Genomic DNA, 23238 nt, shown 5'->3' with positions numbered 1-23238 from the left:
AAAAAAAAAAAAAAAAAAAAACCAAAAAACCCCCCAAAAACCAAACGAAAAACCCAAATAACAACACCAAAACCAAAACCGAAAAAAGCCGAAAAAACAAACAAACAAACAAACAAAAAAACGGAAAAAAGAAGAAAGTTCCCCAGACACTGGCCTATAGACCAATCTGATGGAGATAACTCCTCATTTGATATTCTCTCTTCCCAGATGACTCTAGCATATATCATTGAAAATATCAACCAGCACCCCCTTTGGAAGCAAAACAGTGTTTTATAAGTAGGGCACTGAAGTGCTCACTCAGAAAGGCAGGTGTCCTCATGGGTTCCCCAGGTGTTGTCTGTCTGGGTCACCTACCCCTTTCTTTTCTTCTTCCTTGTTCTGCTCGGTAGCACCATCCTCCGACAGCTCTTCTCTCGGGAGGTCAGGGTCAGGAGGCAGCTAGTTGTCTGGAAGCCCCATTGTACCTTTTCTTAGTTACTACCCTTGGTTAATTCTATACTCTCACAGTAACCAGAGGGTTTGGGTGGTTAATCATTCCATACATTACAGTGGTTGTCTAGTGTCTGGTTTACAGTGTCAGCTGTTCTTATCAAGTAAAGAAACAAGTATTTACTCTGAATTTCACTGTTAAGGATATTTAGATATTAGCAAAATTTAAAAATATTTCAGATAGTGGAACTGTTTTAGTTTATTTTTGTAACGGAAATGTGATAGTTTGAATGATTTGAACATTCAACTTTAAGTTTATAAGTTCACTCTTTTTGTTGTGTTTTTTTTTTAAAGGAGTTTTATTTATTTTATGTATATGAGTACACTGTCACTGTCTTCAGACACACCAAAAGAGGGCGTCAGATCCCATTACAGATGGTTGTGAGCCCCTCTGTGGTTGCTGAGAATTGAACTCAGGACCTCTGGAAGAGCAGTCAGTGTTCTTAACTGCCGAGCCATCTCTCCAGCCCCCTTTTAGTTGTATTTTTAAGGTAGAGTCTCATGTAATCCAGGCTACCATGAACTCACTGTGTAGCTAAGGTTAACCATAACTCTGACTTACTGGTGGGATCTTGGGAGTGTATCACCATACCTGGTTTTACACAGTGCAGGAGATCTGACTCAGGGTTTCAAGCACAACCCTAGCTGAGAAATTAAAAGTAATTATTAAAAAAAAATAAATAGATATTCATGTTTCTTATTTTGTTTTTAAAGATTTATTTTATTAATTTTATGTATATGAGTACAGTGCAGCTGTACAGATGGCCATGAGCCATCATGTGTGTGGCTGCTGAGAATTGAACTCAGGACCTCTGCCCGTCCCGTGCACTCCAGCCCCACTCACTCCAGCCCCGCTTGCTCCGGTGTAATTCACTGTAGCTGTCTTCAGACACACCAGAAGAGGGCGTCAGATCTCATTACAGGTGGTTGTGAGCCACCATGTGGTTGCTGGGATCCGAACTCAGGACCTTCGGAAGAGCAGTCAGTGCTCTTGCCCGCTGAGCCATCTTGCCAGTTCCTTGTTTCTTATTTTTAAGTGTTTTATTTTTATTTGCTGACAAGTTCATGCTAGTATATAATGTGCAACATCATGGTCGGTCCCCTTCCTCCTCCACTGACTCTTTCTCTGAACATTGTTTTGTGACTCAGCAAGCTCAATTAGGGATTGGGGGCTCTGTGGACCATCAGCATTATCAGTGGCTGCACCACTGAAGAGAATAGTTTCTCTTCTCCCAACAGCCATTAACTGTTAATCGCTCCTTCAGGATCGGGGGATGGGGTCTATAAGCTACTTTTCTGTCTGTGATGGAATATTGAGGGGTCCTGTCTCATGCAAGTGAATCACAGCTGCTTTGAGTCCAGAAGACCATTGTTTTAACACTCTTCCCTGGTCTCCAGTGCTTAACATTCTTTTCAGCAACCCCCTCATCCCCTAGTGGTCCACCATGTTCCTTGAGCCTTGGAAGGGTAATAAATAATAAGATCTCTTGTTCAGGGCTGAACACTCAACACTCAGTTTCAGCACTGTGACCAGTTAGGAGTCCCTGCTCACTGCAAACAGAATCTTCTTGGGCAAAGCTTAGTGGCACTAATGTATGGGTAAAATGTAAAAGTTTGGAAGGCAGTTTGACACTGTCTAGCAAAACAACAGAAGTAGAGTCTGCAGTAGCCTGTGGCTGCCCCAGCTGTGGGCTCTTGATGGGGTTTATAGTCACAGCGTGGATACACTCCTTGAGAATGTGTCTGATTCAACAGAAGTATTTGTGCAATCCCTATAAAAGTCAGTTTCCCGTGTACTAGTCTTGGTTGTCATTTTATAAACACAGGTCTAAGGGATTGTGTGCACTGTTTCGTTGTTGTTACTCAGGAGATTTCCTCCCTTATTATAACGCATGGCCTTTTTTTCCTTGCACATGTTCCTGTCCTTGTTATGGCTTATTGCTTCTTGATATTGACTTACCTCCCCTAAACTTTTATTACCTATGTACTGTACCAAGCATTTTTTTGAGTCCAGGTTGACAATTCAGTGTAAGATTATTGATTCTATTCTTTAAAATGTTAACAAAATTCTATACCTGTTTTCCTTACATTGTATACATACATTCCTAAATATCAGTATTAGTCTTGTGTGTGTGTAAGTGTGTGTTTTAAGACAGGATCACTCTATGTAGCCCTGGTGGCTTTGAACTGATAGGGATCTATTTGCCTCTGCATCCTGAGTACTGAGATTAAAGGTGTGCATCGCCATGCCTGGCCTCCAGTATTAATTTTCGTAAGACTTCCAATGCAAAGCTTTATTTCTTCACGTCTTTGTGTTTATAATTCATGTGACGAACAGTCTTTTTTTTCTATGTGTGATTGTGTCATCAACTGAATTCAGACTTTCTTTGTGTATATTTTTGCTTTTAGGGATCCCCTTTCTCCTTGAACTAACTGTCCAGCTGCCTGCTTTTCTTTCCCGCCTTTCTTGACAGGGTCTTGCTATGTAGCACTGGCTTGTTTAGTTTTCACTGTAGCTCAAGGTGGTGTCAGAATCCTGCTGGTCCTCTTGTTCAGTCTCTCCAGTGCTGCCTTTGCAATAGTACCATGCATGACTTAGTGTTGTCATTTTCTCAGAGATAAAAAATATTTACATCAAAACGCTTCAAAGTCAGAAGTGTAACAGAAAAATCATGTAGAAGAGGACTGTTTTCATTCCTGGGTCCCTCAGTGTGTATATCCTTCATCTTAGGCCACTGTTCTGGTAATGTTTGAATTTATTGTAGTGCTTGTTTCAAAAAAAAAAAAAAAGTAACAGAATTTAGTTGATGTTGTTCTGCACAGCATGCTGTGTAGAGGTAATCACTTCATCTTCTCTGTCTCTCATTCTAAGTAGTGAGTTGTCTTTTGTCATCATCAGTGAAGTTACAAGAAATTAACGTACCCTCCTAAACATTCTAGTTTGTATCTCTGCCAGAGTATCTTTAAGGTGGATTTCTAGAACTGAGATTGTAAATTCTAGAAGTGGGTCCTGGGGTAAATATATGGGAGTTTTCTTTGGTATGGCCAAGTTTTCCTGTGTGGGTCTGCTTCTATGAGCAGATGTTTGGTAGTGCCTGTGGGCAAGGCTCACAAACAGAATGGCTTCTTAATGTTTTGGTATTTGTTTGTGAAACAGGTTTTCTCTATGTAGACCAAGCTGTTCTGGAACTCACTATGTAGACTAGGCTGCCCTGGAACTCACAGAGGTCCACCACCTTCCACATGATGAGTGCTATGATTAAAGGCCTACACCACCATCCATACCCGGCAGATGTTTGGATCTTTGATAGGCACGGCAGGGGAGAAAGAGGACTCTTGCATCTTTTAAGATAGATGTTTATGTGTTGTTTTATATAAACTGTTGGTATTCGTGTTCTTGCTCATTTTTCTACTAAGAACCATGTTTGTTCTCACAAAATAAAGTGGTGTCTTGATTATCTTGTAGTTGTCAGCTTAGGCTCTGGCCAGAGTGGTTTTATTTTCACTTGCAGATTAGTTATGATTTCCAGTGTAGTTTAGAGTGACCTTTTCAGACCGCCTGTGGTGGTCAGTCCATATTATTTCAGTGTGTTAGCTGTTAACATGCACTCACACTTCTGCAGAAAGTGACTGAAGATAAACATGAGTCATCTCAAGTACTGATTTTTTAGTTTTTCTAAAATTTCAGCATTAATATGCTCTTAGAGTCTCCAGTTAACTTTCCTAGGCTTACAGTAAAGAAAGACAAACAAGAAAATGATGGGTATAAAGACCAATTCGTACTTCAAAACTAAATGTTAAAATACTGCTTAAAATGTATTTTATGAATAGTAGTTGAAAACAGTTTCTCTTATAAATTATGTCTTTGACCTAATAATACTCTAGAGTCTAGAGAAAGAGACTGTATCAGAGTTTGACAATAAACAGCTTTTTCCCTTAAGGAATGTAAAACTTGTAACCTTTAGGAAAAGGACCAGGCAAGAGAAGAGGCCCGACAATCAAGATCTCTGGGGTTCAGGTTAACGTGAAGTCCATTATCCAACACGAAGAAGAGTTTGAGATGCTGCATAAATCTATCCCTGTGGACCCTGAGGAAAAAAAAAAGTGAGTGTCTTTACCGTGCACCCGCATGGCTGGCTGGACATAGACTGAGGTTAGAGCTGCGTGTGGTTGGGTAACACTTCTTTAACTACTGGAAAGGCCCCTCTTCTTAGGCCTTTGTGTTTGAACCCCTGTAGATACTGCTTAACCTGCCGAGTCAAAGCAGCACATTTTGATGTCGAGTGGGGCGTGGAGGACGATTCTCGTCTGTTGCTTGGAATCTATGAACATGGCTATGGAAATTGGGAGCTAATTAAGACAGACCCAGAGCTAAAGCTAACTGATAAGGTAAGTGAGCGCAGTGCTGGAGCTCTCTAGATCTGCTGTGTGATATCTTTGTATTGGTGACTTATCTTTAACCATTTTCAAGAGGAGGTGTCTTTGTTCTCGGAAAGTTACCATCTCTAGTGAACTGTGGCGTGCCTCATTGATGATGATAAAAGGAAAAGCGACAACCAGGGGAAATTATAGGAGAAATCTTAAAATTCTGATACTTCTCACAGGCCAAATTTCATTATAGCAGATACCAGGGTCAGTTTATTAGGACTGAAAGCATTTCTGGCCCTTACTTTTGTTGGGCCATCGTTTAATCTATTTTTTTTTTTCAGTTCTGTACACAGAGAATGAGTGTCACCTTGGTATCTTTGTAATGAAATTGAACTTTCATTGTTCTTCTTGCATAAAATTGAGCCTCCCACCCTATCTATTGCAAGTAGCAAGGTCATGCTCAGAGCTGTAAACAAGGGCAGCTGACTAGATGCACTCATGTTGTGGTCCTAGCAGGGCTTTGTCCTGGCACATTAAACACTGCTCATCCCATCTGGGTTTAGGAGGGTGACAGCACCCTGTAGAAGCACTGAGACCAAATCAAGTCTGGCCAGAGAGGTCCAGCTGTGGTAGATGGATCAGATCATGTCCTGGCATAGCTCAGTGCTCTCCGGCAATGCTCTAAGAAGCATTTTCAATCTAAAACGAAGCTTTAACCTAGCTCCAGGGATTCCCTGCTCCTGGAAGGAGGAAATCCACGACGGCTGGGATGCTCTAGCAGATGAAGCCACAAGCCCCTCCTACCTGAGTTGTTCTACCCTGTTAACAGCACAGGTAGGAGCCAGTGGGAGAGCTGGATTTCTCCATCCCATTTTGTAAAACGAGAATGGCTCATGAGGGATTTTCAGTCACTGGGAGCCATGGACATGAGAATAGGATCTGAGGTTTTAATCTGTGTTTCGGGAGGTTGGGAGGGAAAGAACTGTGCTGAATTCTTTGTTGTCTCTGTTTGTCCGGATTCACTAACCAGGCTGTGGGTGGTGGTGGGTGCTTCTCTTCCTTTCCTGTTGAAGATTCTACCAGTGGAGACAGATAAAAAGCCTCAGGGGAAGCAGCTGCAGACCCGAGTGGACTACTTGCTGAAACTGCTCAGGAAGGGTCTGGAGAAGAAGGGCACCGTGACCAGCGGGGAGGAGGTGAGCGAATGCACGCAGAGCCAGCCGTCTTCCCCAGGGCAGCCTGTAGCCTACAGAGCTAAGGAGGAAAGACATGGCCATGGGCACTGCACAGCATCCTGCCCTCTCATGCTTAGACACACTTTGGGGTTTCTTTGCTTGCTAAGAACAAAATGTTCATCTAGTAATTGAATGCAAGATCTTGGCACTTTTCTTACAATTCCACTTAAGTATTGTACCAAAATATTCTTCATCTCTTTGGACTGGCAGTGGTCCAGACCTGCCCTTCCTCTTTCCTATTGTGTGTGTGGGCAGGGCATGCTACTTAGGTGCTCCTTAGGTGTTCTGTGTACATGTGTGCATGAGGTAAACTTACATAAAAAAAAATCACTGCACTTCCATTTATTCTTTCTACACAATAGTATTTCAAGTACATAGTATCACTCTGTAGATAGCATGCTGGGAATATAATACATGATTATTTTAAGTTCTAGAGACAAGCTACATCATACTTAGAATGTTTATTTGATTGGATAGATCAACAAACAATATTTTAAGCTTTTTCTTAGTTTTAGATACATAGTTTTCAGGTGTTAATAGTTATCTTTAATCTTAATTATATTTTTGTACTTGAAGTGTTTAAATCTTTTCTGGGGTTTTTACCTTTACAGTGAGTTCCAAAAAACGAAATCAATAGTTTCAAGAAATTTAAAGTGGTATAGCCTAGTTTTGTTGTATTTTTATTTCCTAGGCCAAACTAAAGAAGCGGAAGCCTCGAGTGAAGAAGGAGAACAAAGCACCCAGGCTGAAGGATGAGCATGGGCTAGAGCTGCCATCTCCTAGACACTCCGACAACCCATCCGAAGAGGGGGAAGTGAAGGTATGGGGCCAGGGCAAGCCATGTGACCTATCTGTTTATAGACAGAATAGTAAAATAACAATATATTGTCTATCTTTACCTAATCTGTCAGAGGAATATACTTGTGTCTTAGTCACTGCATTACTGTGAAGAGATACCATGATCAAGCCTACCCATACAAAAGAAAGCATTTAATTGGTGGATGGCTTATAGTTTCAAAGGTTAGGCAGAGAGCATGGCTGCAGGTCATAGGCTTGGTGCTAGAGAAGTACCTGATAGCTACATCCTGACCCTCAACCAGAGGGTTGGGGGTGGGGCGGGGAGAGAAAAGAGAGAGAAGGAGGAGAGAGAGAGAGAGAGAGACTAGTCCTGGTAGGAGCTTTTGAAACTTCAGAGCCCACGCCTTGTGGCACACCTCCCCCAATAAGACCACACCTCTTATTCTTTCTGTTCCTATCAGAGATTCCATTCTCTGGTGACTTAAGCATTCAAATATATGAGCCTATGTGGGACATTATTATTTAGACTACCACAGTAGTTGCTCATCTTAAGTAAGCAATTACAAATTCCAACATAGTTAAATCATGACAAATAGCAGTTGGTAATTCTTTTAGTTTTAGAGAATGAAAGAGATTGGTAGAAACTGGTTAACTGGGGACTCAAGACTTACTATATAATGCAGTTCAGTTAATTGGAGGGCCTCTAGAGGCTAGCTTTAGCCATTGGCTTGCCAGCTTGTAATCCAGTTTGCAGAAAGTAGAAGTGCCTTAGTACTGTTTTTCTGAGTCTAATACCTGAGGATGCTTCCAGAAGGGCCCCCAGTGGCTATAGGGACCAACATAGATTTGAACACAAGTTCATGAATTCAGGTACTGACAGCCTCATCAGTACTAGCTGACACATAGTAGGGTAGGTGTAGTGTTTCATTGTTCCTCAGGTTTTGGTTTTTTTTTGAGACAGGGTTTCTCTGTGTAGCCCTGGATGTCCTGGAACTCACTCTGTAGACCAGGCTGGCCTCGAACTCAGAAATACACCTGCCTCTGCCTCCCAAGTGCTGGGATTAAAGGCGTGCGCCACCACTGCCCGGCTGCCTCGGTTTTTTCTATTTGTGGAATAGGAACAATAATGCTGTTGTTTTAGGTAGTGTGGGTGGTTCTTGGGATCTAACTCAGGGCCTCAAGCACACTGTACAAGTGTTTTTTTACTGAGCTGAACTCCATCCATCTGGTCAGTGCTTTTGAGAATTGCTTTGAGAATTGGATCAGAGGGTGTAACAGTGTCTGCCTGTACAAGTCTAGTGGACTGAGAGTTCTGCAAGTGAGTGCTGGTAGGCTCTGATTGGAAATGACTAGAGTCACCGATCAGCCCCTGGGCCAGTGTTGTTTCCTTTAGAAACAAACTAGGAAGCCAAGACTGAGAAATGTGCGGTTTTCTGCTTCTTTAGGATGATGGTCTAGAAAAAAGTCCAACGAAAAAAAAGCAGAAGAAGAAAGAGAACAAGGAGAACAAAGAGAAACCAGTGAGTTCTCGGAAAGACAGGGAAGGAGACAAAGAGAGGAAGAAGTCCAAGGACAAGAAAGAAAAGGTATCCAGCATACAAGAGCCTTTGAAATTCTGTTTGGATAAAATACCATGAAGTATAAGGCCTGGGAGAACTGTCTTGGAGTATATCTTGGAAGGGAGGTTGACTTCAGAAGGGATGCCTGCACCCTTCTTACAGGAAAGGAGCTGTAATGTCGGAGCGTCAGGAGCTGTTGTAATGTAGAAGACCTTTGTTTGGTCTGTCATTACACATTTGGGCAGAAGTGTTTGAGATGAGATGGGACAGGTGAGAGAGAATGATGTACAGGTTCTTATGTCAGAAGAAAGCAGTCTACACATACTGCAGACCTGAGGAGTCTAGGATTCAAACCAGATGCCACATAACATCAGTAGACACTGAAGTAGACTTGGCAAAAGCCTTGTTGTTGGGAGTTTCATGAAGTTTATTCCAAACCGTAGAATTGATATGGTTTCAGTACTTACGAGGTAGATGTGAACACAGTCGCTCATGATCAGCTCTTCACCATTGCGTCAAGCAAAGCACAGCTGTAGCTCTGCCATCTATTGACATCTTAACATTTTTTAAATTTTTAATTAAGTTTTATGTGTGTGGATATTTTGATTGCATATATTTATGTACTACATGTGTGCCTGGTCCCTGAAGAAGCCAGAAGAGGGCATTGAGTCCTCTGGAACTGAAGTTACACGTGGTTGTAAAGGCAGCCATGAGGGTTCTGGGACTGGAACTCTGGTCCTTAGGAAGAGTGGCCAGTGTTCATAATTCATGAGCCACCTTTCTAGCACTTGACATCTTAATTTCTTGAAGTTAATTTTTGTAAATTTCTTCTTGAAATATGCCTATAAATATAAAAATACTGCTCAGCTCAGACCACTGGGTAACCTCTTATCTCTACACAGGAGTGTATTTATTGCAAACCACCTTACCACTGAGGAATAGGTGTTAAAGTAATTTTTAATAGATAATTTGGCTGTAGTGTAGTGGAAGCTATTTAGGTCTCATACTAAAATTACTTTTTAGTTTTTCATGTTAGAAACTATGCTGTGGTTAAAAGTATTTGCTGCTCTTGCACAGAACATGGGTTCAGTTCCCAGCCCCCATGTGGCGGCTTGCACCCATCTGTAATAACTCCAGTTCTTGGAGGATCTAATGTCCTCTTCTCACCTTTGTGGACACTGCACACATAGACTACACATGAATTACGGGTACATCCACACAAATACAAAAATGATAATAAGGCTTTGCAATAAGAGGAAACTATAATGGGATAAAGGGAATAAATAATGTCTTTTTATATCAGTGTACCCACAGAATAATGTTTTGGTTTTTTTCCTTTTTGTTTTGTTTTGTTTTGTTTGTGTTCTTTTTGAGACAGGGTTTCACTATATAACCTGCTGGCCTGGAACTCACAGAGATCCTCCTGCCTCTGATTTCTCTGTGTTGAGATTAAAGGCATATGCTTGGCAGATTCCCATTTTTTTTTCATGTTTACTTCTGCTGGCTTTTCCCCTTGAGGGCTGTATTTTGGTTTTTTTTGGTTTTTCGAGACAGGGTTTCTCTGTGTAGCCCTGGCTACACACCCTGGAACTCATTCTGTAGACCAGGCTAGCTTTGAACTCAGAAAATCACCTGCCTCTGCCTCCCAAGTGCTAGGATTAAAGGCGTGCACTATCATTGCCCGGCTAAAGTAGCTTTTTTATTATTATTACATGCATACACTGTAGTTGTCTTCAGACGCACCAGAAGAGGGCGTCTGATCTTATTATGGGTGGTTGTGAGCTAACATGTGGTTCCTGGAATTTGAACTCAGGACCTTCGGAAGAACAGTCAGTGCTCTTACCCTCTGAGCCATCTCGCCAGCCCGCAGGCTGTATTTTGCTGCTGCTGCTGTATTCCCCTTATCTAGCTACTCTTCCTGTTCCCACTTCTCAGAACTACTCTGTAAATTGATGTGAGACCATGCTGCTGTGCTTCTGTGAAATTTATTTTATGTTTTCTTTGTGTGAGCGTGTCTGCCTGAGTGTATTCATGTGAACCTCATGCAGGCAGGACCTTACAGAGGGGTCAGATTCCCTGTATATCTCTCTGAGCCTCTGTGTAGATCCTGGAAACCACACCAGGATCCTCTTTATAAGAGCAAGTGTTTTTAACTGTTGGCCTATCTTTCCAGTAACACCCTCTCCATACTTTTTAAAAAATTTATATTTAATCTATATCAAAATTTCCTAAATAAGCTCTGTGTGTGTGTGTGTGTGTGTGTGTGTGTGTGTGCGTGTGTCCATGTGTCCGTCCACTCCTCTGAAGGCTTTTAATCTACATAAATTTGGTTTCCATGCCTGTTTCTCTTGGCTTCTGTCAGTTAAGTTAATACGGATTCCTGTACCAGAGGGTGGCTGTTAATAAAGCTTGCTGCATGGTACTCAGGAGTTCTATGTAAAACCCTAGTTTCATCATGACATTTTTGTAAATTATATTGATAAACCCTAAGCTGTAATTTAGTACCTTTAGACAGAAATGGGAATACTTACAATTTAGCTATTAATCTTGTAGGTTTGTATGAATTGAGATAAGCTCTAGCAGAGGACCCGGGTTCGGATCCCACATTCTGGTTCACAATGTCTATGACTCCAGTTTCTGGAGATCTGGTACCCTCTTATGACCTCTTCATGTTCACGCATAGATATGGTACACATAAACCCATGCAAGCCCACACATATACACATAAAAACAGTACCACCACCACTATCACCAAATAAAAGTAAAACAAACAAATAAAAGAAGTCTGCCTAGATTTCGGATCGTATATGTGATAATGACTCTTTGCAACTCTTTGAAAGGTTAAAGGTGGTGATGCCAAGTCTTCAAGTAAATCAAAGCGATCTCAGGGTCCTGTCCACATTACAGCAGGAAGTGAGCCTGTTCCCATTGGGGAGGATGAAGATGATGATCTGGACCAGGAAACCTTCAGCATTGTAAGTCTTGAAAATGAGGATGCTGATGCTTAGACACAATGCTTGCTGTGCTCTGCCCTTTACAGGTGCAGTCACAGAGCTTCAGTTAGGGTAAACATTGGTGTACTGTTTTTGGAAGCATGTGCTTATTATGTTAACATATTGTATTTTGAACCAGCAGGGTATCTTGTATTCCTGTTTTTGAGTATATGTGTGGGCCTGCACGAGTTTATGTGTACCACACTTGTGCAGGAACCTGAGAGTTTAGAGGGGTTCTCTGTGGCATTTGGGAAATAGAAGTGTGCTGGGCAAGAAACAGCATTTAGAGACCCCCTCTCAAAGAAGAAATTTCTTATTCTTCTTTAGTCTATTGTTTATAGTGAAAGTAGTATCCGTGACCAAGCTCAATAGATAACTCCCTGCATCATGTTGATGCTCCTATGATAAGGGTATACAGGAGAGAGAAGGAGTACTGTGGAGGTCCAGTAAGAAGGGAATCTGATCTGGTGAGGCAGGGCCAGGGAGTAATGTTTGAAGTGGGTTCTGAAGGAAGAGCACATGGTAGTAGGAGAAGAGGGAAGGGAAGCACATGGCAGAGAGGGAGGAGCATGCCTGATGCGTGAGGAAGTTACTGTGGCCCCTGTGGCTAGAGTGGTGGCTTGGGACACACCAGCTGTGGGCTTTGGCTCATGAAGAGGTGGTGAAGCTCCAGACCGGACCTGCTGTGAAGCCGAGAGCTGGGCCAGGACACACCCATTTCTCCTGGGAGCCTGGCAAGGGTCTGCCATCCTTTTATTCGTTCCACAACTCCACTCTCTTTCCAAACCTCACAAGTCATGGCTTACTACAGCAACTCTTTCTGGCGAAAGGAAAAGCTGTTGGACAGTCTTTGCAACGTGAAATGTTTTTGTCTTGGGCTGACAGTGGAGGAGAGAATATTGACCGAGTTCTGTGATGTTCTTTGTTTGGCCTTTCTCTGTAGTCTCTAAAACCTACTTGCATATGCCTATGTTAGTCTTTCTTTGCAGTGAAGTCAGTTTTCTTATATTCTGCAAGCTTTATGTTTTATATAAAGTTCAGTTAGGTACTAGAAACATATCAGTGAATGAATGAATTGAACAAGTGAATACATTCATCATTTCCCTGTTCTTCCTTATTCTGTCATCCAGAAATAAAATCATATCTGATGCATCTGTGGTACCATTTTCCATTCTTTGTGTTAATGAGGCTTGCTCATACTAACCACATATGTGACTAAGTCTGGTGGTACATGCTTGTCACCCGACCACTGTGGAAGCAGAGGCAGGAAGATCACAAGCTCAAGGCCAGTCTGGGCCACATAGCAAGATCAGACTAGCTTGAGCTGCATGGTAATTTATCTGTTCTGTAGAAATCGCTTATACATTTTTTTTATTCCCACTCACTGAAACAGTGTTTCCTAGTTTTTAGTGTCTATTCCATTTTAAGAATTGAAATTAAATACTGAAAAATGCCCTTGAGTTTCTAGCTGAGATTACCACAGAGTATATAGTATTTTTGTTTTTCATTATTAAGAAACTTTGTAATCATGGTTTTCAGGTTAAACATATAATACTGTTTTACATTTGATCTTCTTCGTGGCCACAGCTCTCTTGCAGATGGGGAAACAGAACACTCAGAGAGGCTAAGTCAGGTATCAAAGGTCTCATCTAATTCCGAATTTGGTGACGGCACTTATACCTCGGAGTTTCTGTGTATCTGCACTTGTCCCATTCCACGGGTGTTCCCACTCCTCCCATAGTGACACACAGCATGAGGGTGGGTGTGTTTTTCTGGATCTCAGTGTGTGGACCTGGTAAGAATTCCTTGAAATGACTCCTGTTCTTTTGGCCTGTTCCAGTGTAAGGAGAGGATGAGGCCTGTGAAGAAGGCACTAAAACAGTTGGACAAACCTGACAAGGGACTCAGTGTGCAAGAACAGTTGGAACACACCAGGAACTGCCTGCTCAAAATTGGAGACCGCATAGCCGAGTGCCTTAAAGCTTACTCAGACCAGGAGCACATCAAATTGTGGAGGAGGTAACCCACTCCGTCCTTGAGTTGCCCAGTTTGAGTTGACAGTGTGCGAGTTAAAAATAGATAGCATAGTTACCTAATCTTTTGCCACTGAGATTCATCTGTTGACAATATAACCTTAAGCTCCAGCTTCCTTTTCATGAAGCCATTTTGTCAAGACCAGCCTTTTCTTTTTATGTAGCAAGAATATACCATTAATGTGGTTTATATGAGGAAGATGATGATGATAATAATAATAGCAGTAGTAATAGTAATATTGATAATAATATAATAATCATAATAATAATAATGGGCTTTCTGGCTTGTCAGAACATTTTCTTTGAACCCATAAGACATAGAAACCAGAGTAATGTTTTACTCATCTCAGGTTAGTGTTGTTATGACTACTGTAAGAAATTGGCTGGCTCCGTACCATCTTAGTTGCTGTTTTGTTGCTGTGATACAATACCATGACCACAAGTAAGCTGGGGAGGAAAGTGTTTATTTCAGCTTATGACTCTTAGGTCACACTTCATTGCTGAAGGGTGAGGACGAAAGCAGAGCAGGAGCCTGGAGGCAGGAACTGAAGCAGAGACCTCAGAGGAGTGCTGCTTACTGGCTTGCCCCTGTGGCTTGCTCACCCAGGACCACATGCCGAGGAATGGCACCACTCAGTGGGCTGGGTCCTCCCAAATCAATTATCTATCAAGACAAAGTATGACAGACCAGTCTGGCCAGGACTTTTCTCACTCATGTTCTCTTTTCCCAACCTGACACAAAAAACGATCCAGGACAGGTTCCCACACATGAAGTGAAACAGGTTATAAGCACATGAACTTGGGCTCTCCATTTTCATCTCCCTAATTAAAGAACTCTAGTAGTAATTTAAATTTATAGAAGACATTATGACTTACATATTAATTTATAAACAGGTTGACTATTCCTTATCAGAGATACTTAGAATCAGAAGGATTTTAGGTTCTGAAATACTCATAAACGTAATGATATGTCTTTAAATGGGAAGCAAATCTAATGCAAAATTCCCCTTTGTTTCATATATACTTACTATCTGTAGCCTATTCTTGTACAGAGCATTTTGTACATCTGCATTTTGATATGACCTATCACATGAGGGTAAGAGTGTAATTTTCCTCCTGAAGTATCAGTCTCACGATTTTCAGAACAGGGACACTCAACCAGTATTTCCCTTAGATACTCAGAGGAAATGACAACCTGGTAAAGCAACTGTAACAATCGTCAAGATGGGAGGTGCAGGAGGCAGGAGGCCTGTAGTTTAACTCTGTAACAATCGTCAAGATGGGAGGTGCAGGAGGCAGGAGGCCTGTAGTTTGACTTAGGGCCAGACTGGCCAGGCTAGTGAGATTCCAGGGGTGCAGCTTTGTAGCGTGTGTACAAAGCCCTGGCCTTAGTTCCCAGTACTAGAGGGAATTTTGAAAAACTAATGTTGTTTATTTCCATAAACTATATTTACCTTCAGCCCATGTAGTTCATGGTTAATGCATCTCTGTTTTCATAGATTGATTTTGAGTGAAAAGTAGTTTTTCAGAAATCTCGATCATGATGCTAATGACAGCAAGCCACACATCCCGAGTACAAAATGTAATTTTTGAAGTCATTTCTTCCTGATTAACACTGTTTGCATTTCCCCCCTTAGCATATAAGGCTTTATTTCTAACAGATTAAAGAATGGTAGCAGGTCATCTTTGACTTCCTGCTGTGTTCTTGGTTCTGTTGGGGTTTAAAACCTGGTCACTAGCACTTTTTCATTAAAACATCCTTGATTTTTAAAAGTTCAAAAATAATACAAGGTATGACTTCTGTAGGAACTATCCATCTAAAAATAGGTATAGAAGCAGTTTTAGTTGTATGAAGGAAATGCCTAGAGGGCTGGCGAGATAGTCCATCAATAAGAGCATGTGCTGTTCTTCCAGAGGACCCAGGTTCAATTCCCTGTATCCACATGGTGGCTCATAACTATCTGTGACTCCAGACCCCCTTCTAGTCTCTACACACACCAGGCACATACATGGCACATAGATACATTTAGACCAAACACCCATGCACATCTGCAGAAGTGTGGTCAGGGAGGCTGGGTACCTTGAACTATGAAAGTAGATGAGCAAAGTGGAAATGGTCAAACACACATAGTCAAGGCTTTAGCAGAGGCCTGAAAGTGAACAGCCAGGGCACTGGGAGTGTGCAGGGTCAGTTGCAATTTGTCAAGAAGCCTGTGGCTCTTTATAAAAAGAGGCCTTAGTAAGCTAAGTGGCTCTCTACCTGACACAGCATGTTGGCTGTTTGGCGGTATAGCACAGCACAGCGTAGAGAAAGTGCTCACTGGAAAGCTTGGATAAGGAGGACTGTTTGTGACTCACTGTTCCTCCCAGTGTCTCTGTAAGCACCTGTCTTTGTGCCGTTCCTATGCTCTACAGCAGTGCCCGGCTAGGGTCTTCAGGAGTCTGTACGAGTTTGAAGGAAGAGATGACAGGCTTTAGTGATGGTGAGTGCTGGGGCTGTAGCGTGCTCTTGTATACCCAGCTTCGTTCAAGGACTTGGAGAACACTTTATAGCAAAATTCAGTAGCTAGCCATCTATAAAATAAAATCACTTTTTAGCTGATGGCACATACATTAAATTCCAGCACTTGGTAGGCAGAGGCAGGCAGATCTCTTGAGTTCTAGGAGAGCCAAGACTATACAGAGAAACCCTTCCCTCCCCCCCCAAAAAAAAGAAAAAAAGAAAAAAATACCAGAACAAAACAACAACAAAATCAGTTTTTAAATTGTTTAATTTACCAGTACTATTTTTCTTTTAGGAACCTATGGATTTTTGTTTCCAAGTTTACAGAATTTGATGCTCGAAAACTACATAAGTTATATAAGATGGCTCATAAGAAAAGATCTCAAGAAGAGGAGGTAAAATGCAAATATAGTCCTAATTTATATAAATATTTCAAGTCAATTCCACAGGAAACCCCTTAGGTTTTGTTTTTCCCTGGGGAGGTAGTGATAAACCTGTGGGGTTGTTGGTGCCAGATAACTCATTGGCTCTTTGCCTGTGTTTTACATGGATTTGGTACAGCCCAAGCAGGGTGACAGAAACCACCACAGAGTACATCTCCTGTGATCCAGACAAGATGTTATAGACTGTACTAGGTAATTTCATTAGTTCCTAACATACTCCATGAGTAGCCAGACAGTAAAACTGTAGGTAAAATAATCAATGCATTAGAGCTAGAGTGTTTTAAACCCTGACAAGGATTTGTTAGCCTGTGATCTTATGACCTGGATGCGTATTTTCTAGATCCTTTCTTATGTCTGTTTTTCTAGCTTGTCATGTGGCTTGTCATAAGTCCCATGGTCATGGGCAGAAAGTATATTTCCTATTCTTATATGGGCCCATGTACTTGGCATCCATTCCTCCAGCTTCTTACATAGAAGATCCCAAATTGCTCACTTTTTTAAAAAGATTTATTTATTTATTTTATGTGTATGAGTACACTATAGCTGTACAGATGGCCATGAGCCATCATGTGGCTGCTGGGAATTGAACTGAGGACCTCTGCTCGCTCTGGCATAATACACTGTAGCTGTCTTCAGACGCACCAGGAGAGGGCGTTACATCTCATCACGGATGGTTGTGAGCCACCATGTGGTTGCTGGGATCCAAACTCAGGACCTTCGGAAGAGCAGTCAGTGCTCTTACCTGCTGAGCCATCTTGCCAGCCCCCAAATTGCTCACTTAAAGGAGTAGACAATTTGCAGTGCCCAGTAGTTGTTGCCCTTTTGTATAAGTAGAGGGATGGCCATAAGGGTGACTTGGCTTCTGCTGTAGCATTAGTTCTCATGCAGGCAAGCCCTCCTGTAGATCTGCTACCTTGCCATATGGGCCATGTCCAAATCAGCAACTCAGGAGCAATTGTGGACATTGTTCCACATTCACTAATGTGTCAGGCCCATGAACACAGAGACTCTCTATCTCTCATGTACTGCTGTGCCTTCAGCATTTGTAGTCATGCCAGGGCCAGCGTGGGCACACAGCGGTGAACTTCAGCAGTTGATGAGGTTGAGGGACACAGGTATGTCGAGTGCATTTATCTTACTTTTTCTTTGGGATAGTTGTCTTAGTTATGGTTACTTACTGCTGAGATGAAACACCATGAGCAAAGGTGAGGAATGCTTCATCACCATTGCTCATCATCAAAGAAGTCAGCACAGGAACATGGCAGAAACTGGAGGCAGGAGCTGAGACAGGGGCCATGGAGGGGTACTGCTTATTGGCTTGCTCCCCTTGGCTTAATTTTTTATAGAATTCAGGGCCACCTGCTCAGGGATGGCTGCACCTACAATGGGCTGGGCCCTGCCCCATGTGTCAGGGACTAAGAAGCTGCCCTACAGGCTTGCCTCCAGCCCAGTCCAGTCTTACGGAGCCCAGCCTCAACTGAGGCTCCTCTCTCAGGTTACTTCAGCGTGTGTCAAGTGACTAGCCAGTACAGTGCTTTTCACAGTTTGTCAGAAGAGTAGACCGTGCGCCTCTCCATCCAAGAGTTTAGTTTAAGGGCTAACCAAAGGTTAAAGCTTACCTTGGGCCTGACTGCTGTCCAATAATCATGGGACGCTTGTGGCCATGCAATTCTTATTGCAGAATAATACTCAAGCATCGAATGAAATATGGTCATAATAAACATCCTACAGAAGATATTTTCATAATGTGCTAAATAAAGCAAAGACAGAGCCAAATAAAATATTTTTTCTGTTCTTTATACACAAAAGGTTTAGATATGGACCAAATAATTTAATAGTCATTCCTCTCCTGGTTAGATTTTAAATCACTTTACACTTTTAAAATAATTTTCCTTGAATGAAGGAATGATGTAGCTGTAGAGTCAGATGTCTAGCTTGAGGACTTTGGTGTAGTAACTCTTCCTGTTTGACAACTGGGAGTTCTTTACTCTAGTTAGCCTTGAAAACCTAGCAGTCATGATTTTGTGTGGCCATGGTAGTCTTCTGAGAGTGCTGACTAACCTGTTGTTTGCACAGGGACAGGATATATACAGTGACACCTAGCTGTCTCCCATGTGTTCTCACAAATGGAGGTTGGTTTTTCATGCAGTGACCTAGTAGGTCAAAGTCCACAGACTGCCAGCCCCTGGTAGGTGGTTGCTGCAGTGGAGCTCATGGGAGTTGACGAGCAGTTTTGGTAAGAAGTTACTAAATGGCAGTTCAAAGGCAGAGAGGTGCAAGATGGACCTGTTCAGGAGGCGATCCTTATTCTGCTCTCAGGACTTAAGCCTGGGGTCCTAAGCTCTTTGTTTTTTTGTTTTGTTTTGTTTTTTGTTTTTTTTGTTTTTTGTTTTTGTTTTGTTTTGTTTTTTACTCTACCAGGAACAAAAGAAGAAAGATGATTCGCTTGGTGGTAAGAAACCATTTCGACCAGAGGCCTCGGGCTCAAGCCGGGATTCTCTGATATCTCAGTCCCATACCTCACACAACCTTCATCCTCAGAAGCCTCATTTGCCTGCCTCCCATGGCCCACAGATGCATGGACATCCAAGAGATAACTACAGTCACCCCAACAAGAGACACTTTAGTAATTCAGGTAGGCTGCTAGGGAGCTTTATGGAGATGTCACAACCCCCAGTCACCTTGTTTTCTAAGGACTTTTGTACTTTTACCAAGACCTTGTTGTCTCTTCTTGGTTGAAATATAACATAAAATAAAGATCTAGAAGGTCACTACAACATGAGGAACTGCATTAAAAGGTGACAGCATTAGGAAAGTTGAGAACCACTGCCCTAAATTAAGTTATATGGAGGCACAGTGGTAAATGAATATGATTTTAACGCACAACTTCAAGCTAAGTGAGCAGAGAAGACTGTCCCCATTCTTTGTTGAGTGCTGAGGATGCCTATATGCCATACAGCACTTTGCTTTTGGAACTAACTTAACCAGGATAGCAGAAACTTTGCTTATGGATTATTCTTTTTCAGGAACTGATGTAAGTTTGTTGTAAACAATTTATGCTTTAGCTTCCCCAAGTTTCACTCTCTTAGGTCCTAGCCTTATATCCAGTAGACATTTTCCCAGCTGCTGTATAGTCCTGTACTGGTGGCTCAGGGACTTAACCTGTGGCCCAGCCTTTGACCTTTAGATTAGCATGTGTACCTCAATAGCCCTTTATTTCAGAGACCTGTTAGTCTCAAGTTTTAATGAAGGTGTACAAATAGCAGGCCAGTATGTAGGAAAGCACTCAGCCTTAGGGCACAGTGAGGCACCACTTTACGCCTGATAGTAGCCATTATCAAAGCAGCATGCTGGTCCCAGGATGTGGAGGTGAGGGATACTTTGGCAGTGTCCATAGATTAACATAGCCAGTGTAGAAAGTGTGAGGAGAGAGGGTCTTAAAACATTGAATGGAGAACTCCATACGACACAGAAGACCCTACTGAGTGCATCTCAGGTTGAAGAGCTGGCGGGATTCTCTGGTTTACTATTGGTGAATACTTAATCACAAGAGTCAGCATATGGGATTAACCTAAGTGGCCATCAGTAGTGAGGAATTGGCGGTCACCCATTAGAAGTGAGCCTGTCATTTGTGGCAATGTGGATCAGCCCAGAGGTTTTGTGTTTAAGAGTTATAAGCTGGTGCAGAATGATAATACTACATGATTTCTTCAGTATGTAGAATCTAACAAGTTGAGTTTAGAGGATCAGAGAGAAGAACAGTGGTTATCCAGGGGTGGGAAGCTAGGAATAAGAGGTAGAGGAAATGCTGGTTAAAGGATACTATAGTTAGGAGAACAAAGTACAAGAGATAAACTGTACAAAGTGGTGACTAGTTGACAGTATATCCTTGAGAATATTGGGAGATTTTAAATATTAACACAGTCATTGTCTTTGGGTTTTATTGCTTTGAAGAAACACCAAGGCAACTTAATAGCTTTTTTTTTTTAAGATTTATTTATTTATTATATGTAAGTACACTGTAGCTGTGCTCAGACACTCCAGAAGAGGGAGTCAGATCTTGTTACAGATGGTTGTGAGCCACCATGTGGTTGCTGGGATTTGAACTCAGGACCTTTGGAAGAGCAGTTGGTACTCTTAACCGCTGAGCTATCTCTCCAACCCCCACAAGGCAACTCTTATCGAGGAAAACATGTAATTGGGGCTGGTTTACAGTTCAGAAGTTTGCTCCATAACATCATGGTGAGAAGCATGGCGACATGCAGGCACACATGGTTCTGGAGGAGCCGAGGCTTCTACCTGTTGATCAATAGGCAGCAGAAGAGGACTGTGTGTGTTTCACACTGGGTTGAACATTTAAGTTCCCAAAGTCCCACCCCCACAGTGATACACTTCCTCTAGCAAGGCCAAATCGCCTCTGATACGGCCACATCTCCTAATAGCACCATTCCCATGGGCCAAGCATTCAAACACGAGTCTGTGGGGACCAAACCTTGTCAAACCACCACAATAATAAGTGCATATAATTTTTATTTAATTTTAAATATAATTTTTTGAAACAAAGCTTAAAAAGGAAAATGAAAAGTAGATTGAATTACATTTTGGGGATTTGTTTAGAAGAATATAGAGACAGCCAGACAAGGTGGTTCACCCCTTTAAAGCTAGCATTTGGGAGGCAGAAGCAGGCAGATCTCTGTGAGTTTGAGACCAGCTTGGTTTACATAGTGAGTTCTAGGACAGCCAGAAATAGAGTAACCATGTCTCAATAAAAGAAAAAAAAATAGAGATAAAACATAGAGATAAAATGCAAGGTGTGTGATGGTATCTGCAGTCCCAGAACTAGAGAGGCTGAAGCAGGAGAGGTCTGAGTTCTGGATCCCGCAGAGTATGTAAGATTTCCTCAAACCTCATTACAGCTCTGTGGTGTAGTATTAGGGAGTTCATGGAGCATTCCTATAGAAGAGGAAAGTAAAACTGCCCATATGGCAACATTTCCCCCCAGACCTTCCATACTATTCAGGAAGCGTCAAGGCAGAAAGTTAAAAATATTTTTTTCACTCATTCTGATCAGCAATAATTAAAAGGAGAAATGCACACTAGTTATTAAGGATAGGAATTGCTCTAGTCTGTTTTACAAAATAATTTGAAATGAGTATATATATATATAGTTCACTAACTAGGAGAATGGTTAAATGAATATTAGGCCATCTGCACCCAATATCATCAATTACTACAGAGAATTGGCCACACCAGCCATTGTGCACTTGCTGTTACTATCAGCACTTGGGAGGCTGAGGCAGGAGGATTACATGTTTGAGTCTACATAGCAAAGTGTTATCTCAAAAAGTGCTTCCACATTTTCTGCAAGTTTTATTCAGTAAAAATGTTTGGGGGCTGAAGAGATGGCTCAAGAGTACCGGCTGCTCTTCTCTGGACCTGGGTTCGATTCCCAGCACCCATACAACCATGTGTAACTCCAATTCTAAAGAATCTGATTCCTCTTCTGGCCTCTGTAGGTGCTGTATGCATGTGGTGCATGAGACATGCATCCTGGAAAAACACTCAAGAGATGTAAAAGAAAAAGAAAATTAAATTGGGGGAGTAAGTCAAAGTGGGGAATAAGAACCAAACAATCCATCATCAATTCCATACCTGTATCTTTTAATTTACTGAGATGGAATTCGTACAGCATCTGAAGATGAACTAGTCAGTGGTATTTGGTACATTCAATGTTCTGCATAGTGACTTGTGCCTCTCTTCCTCAAATGTGTCACCTCAAATGGAAGTTCTGTACCATTCCCCATCCCTCTGGCTTTCATAGCCATCTGTATTTTACCTCTGTAAATTAACATACTCTGAGTACTTCATGTAAATGGACTATACAGTATGTTACAGCTTATGACTGGCTTAGCAAAATGTTTTCAAAGTTCATCCTAATTGTAATGTGAATCAGTACTTAATTCCTTTTTATGGGAGGTTATTTTTTCACTCAATGGATATTCCATAATGTTTTGTTCATTTATCAATGGACATTTCATTTCTCCTCTTATTTTTTCAGTTGAGAATAGTACTAATATAAATATATCAAAATATTTGCTAGAGTGCCTCTTTGTAATTGTTCTAGCTAGGCATATAGCATGGATTGCTGGTTATATGGTTAACTGTCTGTCTGATTTCTGATTAACCAAGAAACCGTGTCACTTACACATACTTAAGCACTTGTAACCCAGAAGGTGTGAAATGTCGAGTGTGCCTGTTAGTGACCTAGGTGAGTGGAGAGAGGGAGAGTGCAGGGATGTAGTGTGCTCATTGTTTACTGTTCACCAGTTACAATAACTAAAAAGGACTTTTAGAGACAGGAGAGGAAAAGGTAAAGAGCAAGACTCAAAGCACATAGAAGCATAATAGAAGATTTTTCCTACAGTAGTCATTTTGTTCTAAACTTTAGTTATATAGAATTCCATTTGTGTACATATACACAGTGGATTGCATGTTTGAGGCTACATAGCAAGTTATCTAAAAAAAGTGCTTCCACAGCTCTTTTTTTTTTTTTTTTAACCCTTTAAACTTCTATACACTAAAAATAAGTCTAGGCCTGGAGAGATGGCTCAGTAGTTAAGAGCACTGGCTGCTCTTCCAGAGGATCCAGGTCATTTCAACAAAGTGTGCATGTGCATGGATATGTGTGTGTGTTCCTCAGTTTGAGAGTAGCTTAAATTTCTTGTAAAAATATCAAGATTTCTTCCTTCAGCAGAGACTGAAGGAAGGGCAAGCCAGCCTAAATATAGCCATCTCCTGAGAGGCTCTGACAGTATCT

The 23238-nt window shown here is 41.7% G+C and overlaps 1 protein-coding gene across 7 annotated transcripts in view; it reads left to right on the top strand.

The window, feature by feature from the left end:
• Chd2 (chromodomain helicase DNA binding protein 2) overlaps positions 1-23238 on the top strand; it is a 118360-nt gene that overhangs the window by 84905 nt on the left and 10217 nt on the right. For all 7 annotated transcript variants that reach the window (XM_031386985.1, XM_031386986.1, XM_031386987.1 and 4 more), the window contains 9 exons: positions 4455-4593; positions 4728-4878; positions 5931-6053; positions 6784-6912; positions 8336-8476; positions 11290-11424; positions 13283-13461; positions 16274-16373; positions 18843-19056. In XM_031386985.1, the coding sequence (XP_031242845.1) occupies positions 4455-4593; positions 4728-4878; positions 5931-6053; positions 6784-6912; positions 8336-8476; positions 11290-11424; positions 13283-13461; positions 16274-16373; positions 18843-19056 (1311 nt within the window). The remainder of the gene's footprint in view (positions 1-4454; positions 4594-4727; positions 4879-5930; positions 6054-6783; positions 6913-8335; positions 8477-11289; positions 11425-13282; positions 13462-16273; positions 16374-18842; positions 19057-23238) is intronic.

The sequence above is a fragment of the Mastomys coucha genome, unplaced genomic scaffold (genome assembly GCF_008632895.1).
Source record: "Mastomys coucha isolate ucsf_1 unplaced genomic scaffold, UCSF_Mcou_1 pScaffold21, whole genome shotgun sequence".
In the NCBI taxonomy this organism is placed as follows: domain Eukaryota; kingdom Metazoa; phylum Chordata; class Mammalia; order Rodentia; family Muridae; genus Mastomys; species Mastomys coucha.
Note: the sequence above shows the minus strand (reverse complement) of the source record. Positions and strands in the feature narration are given on the sequence as shown.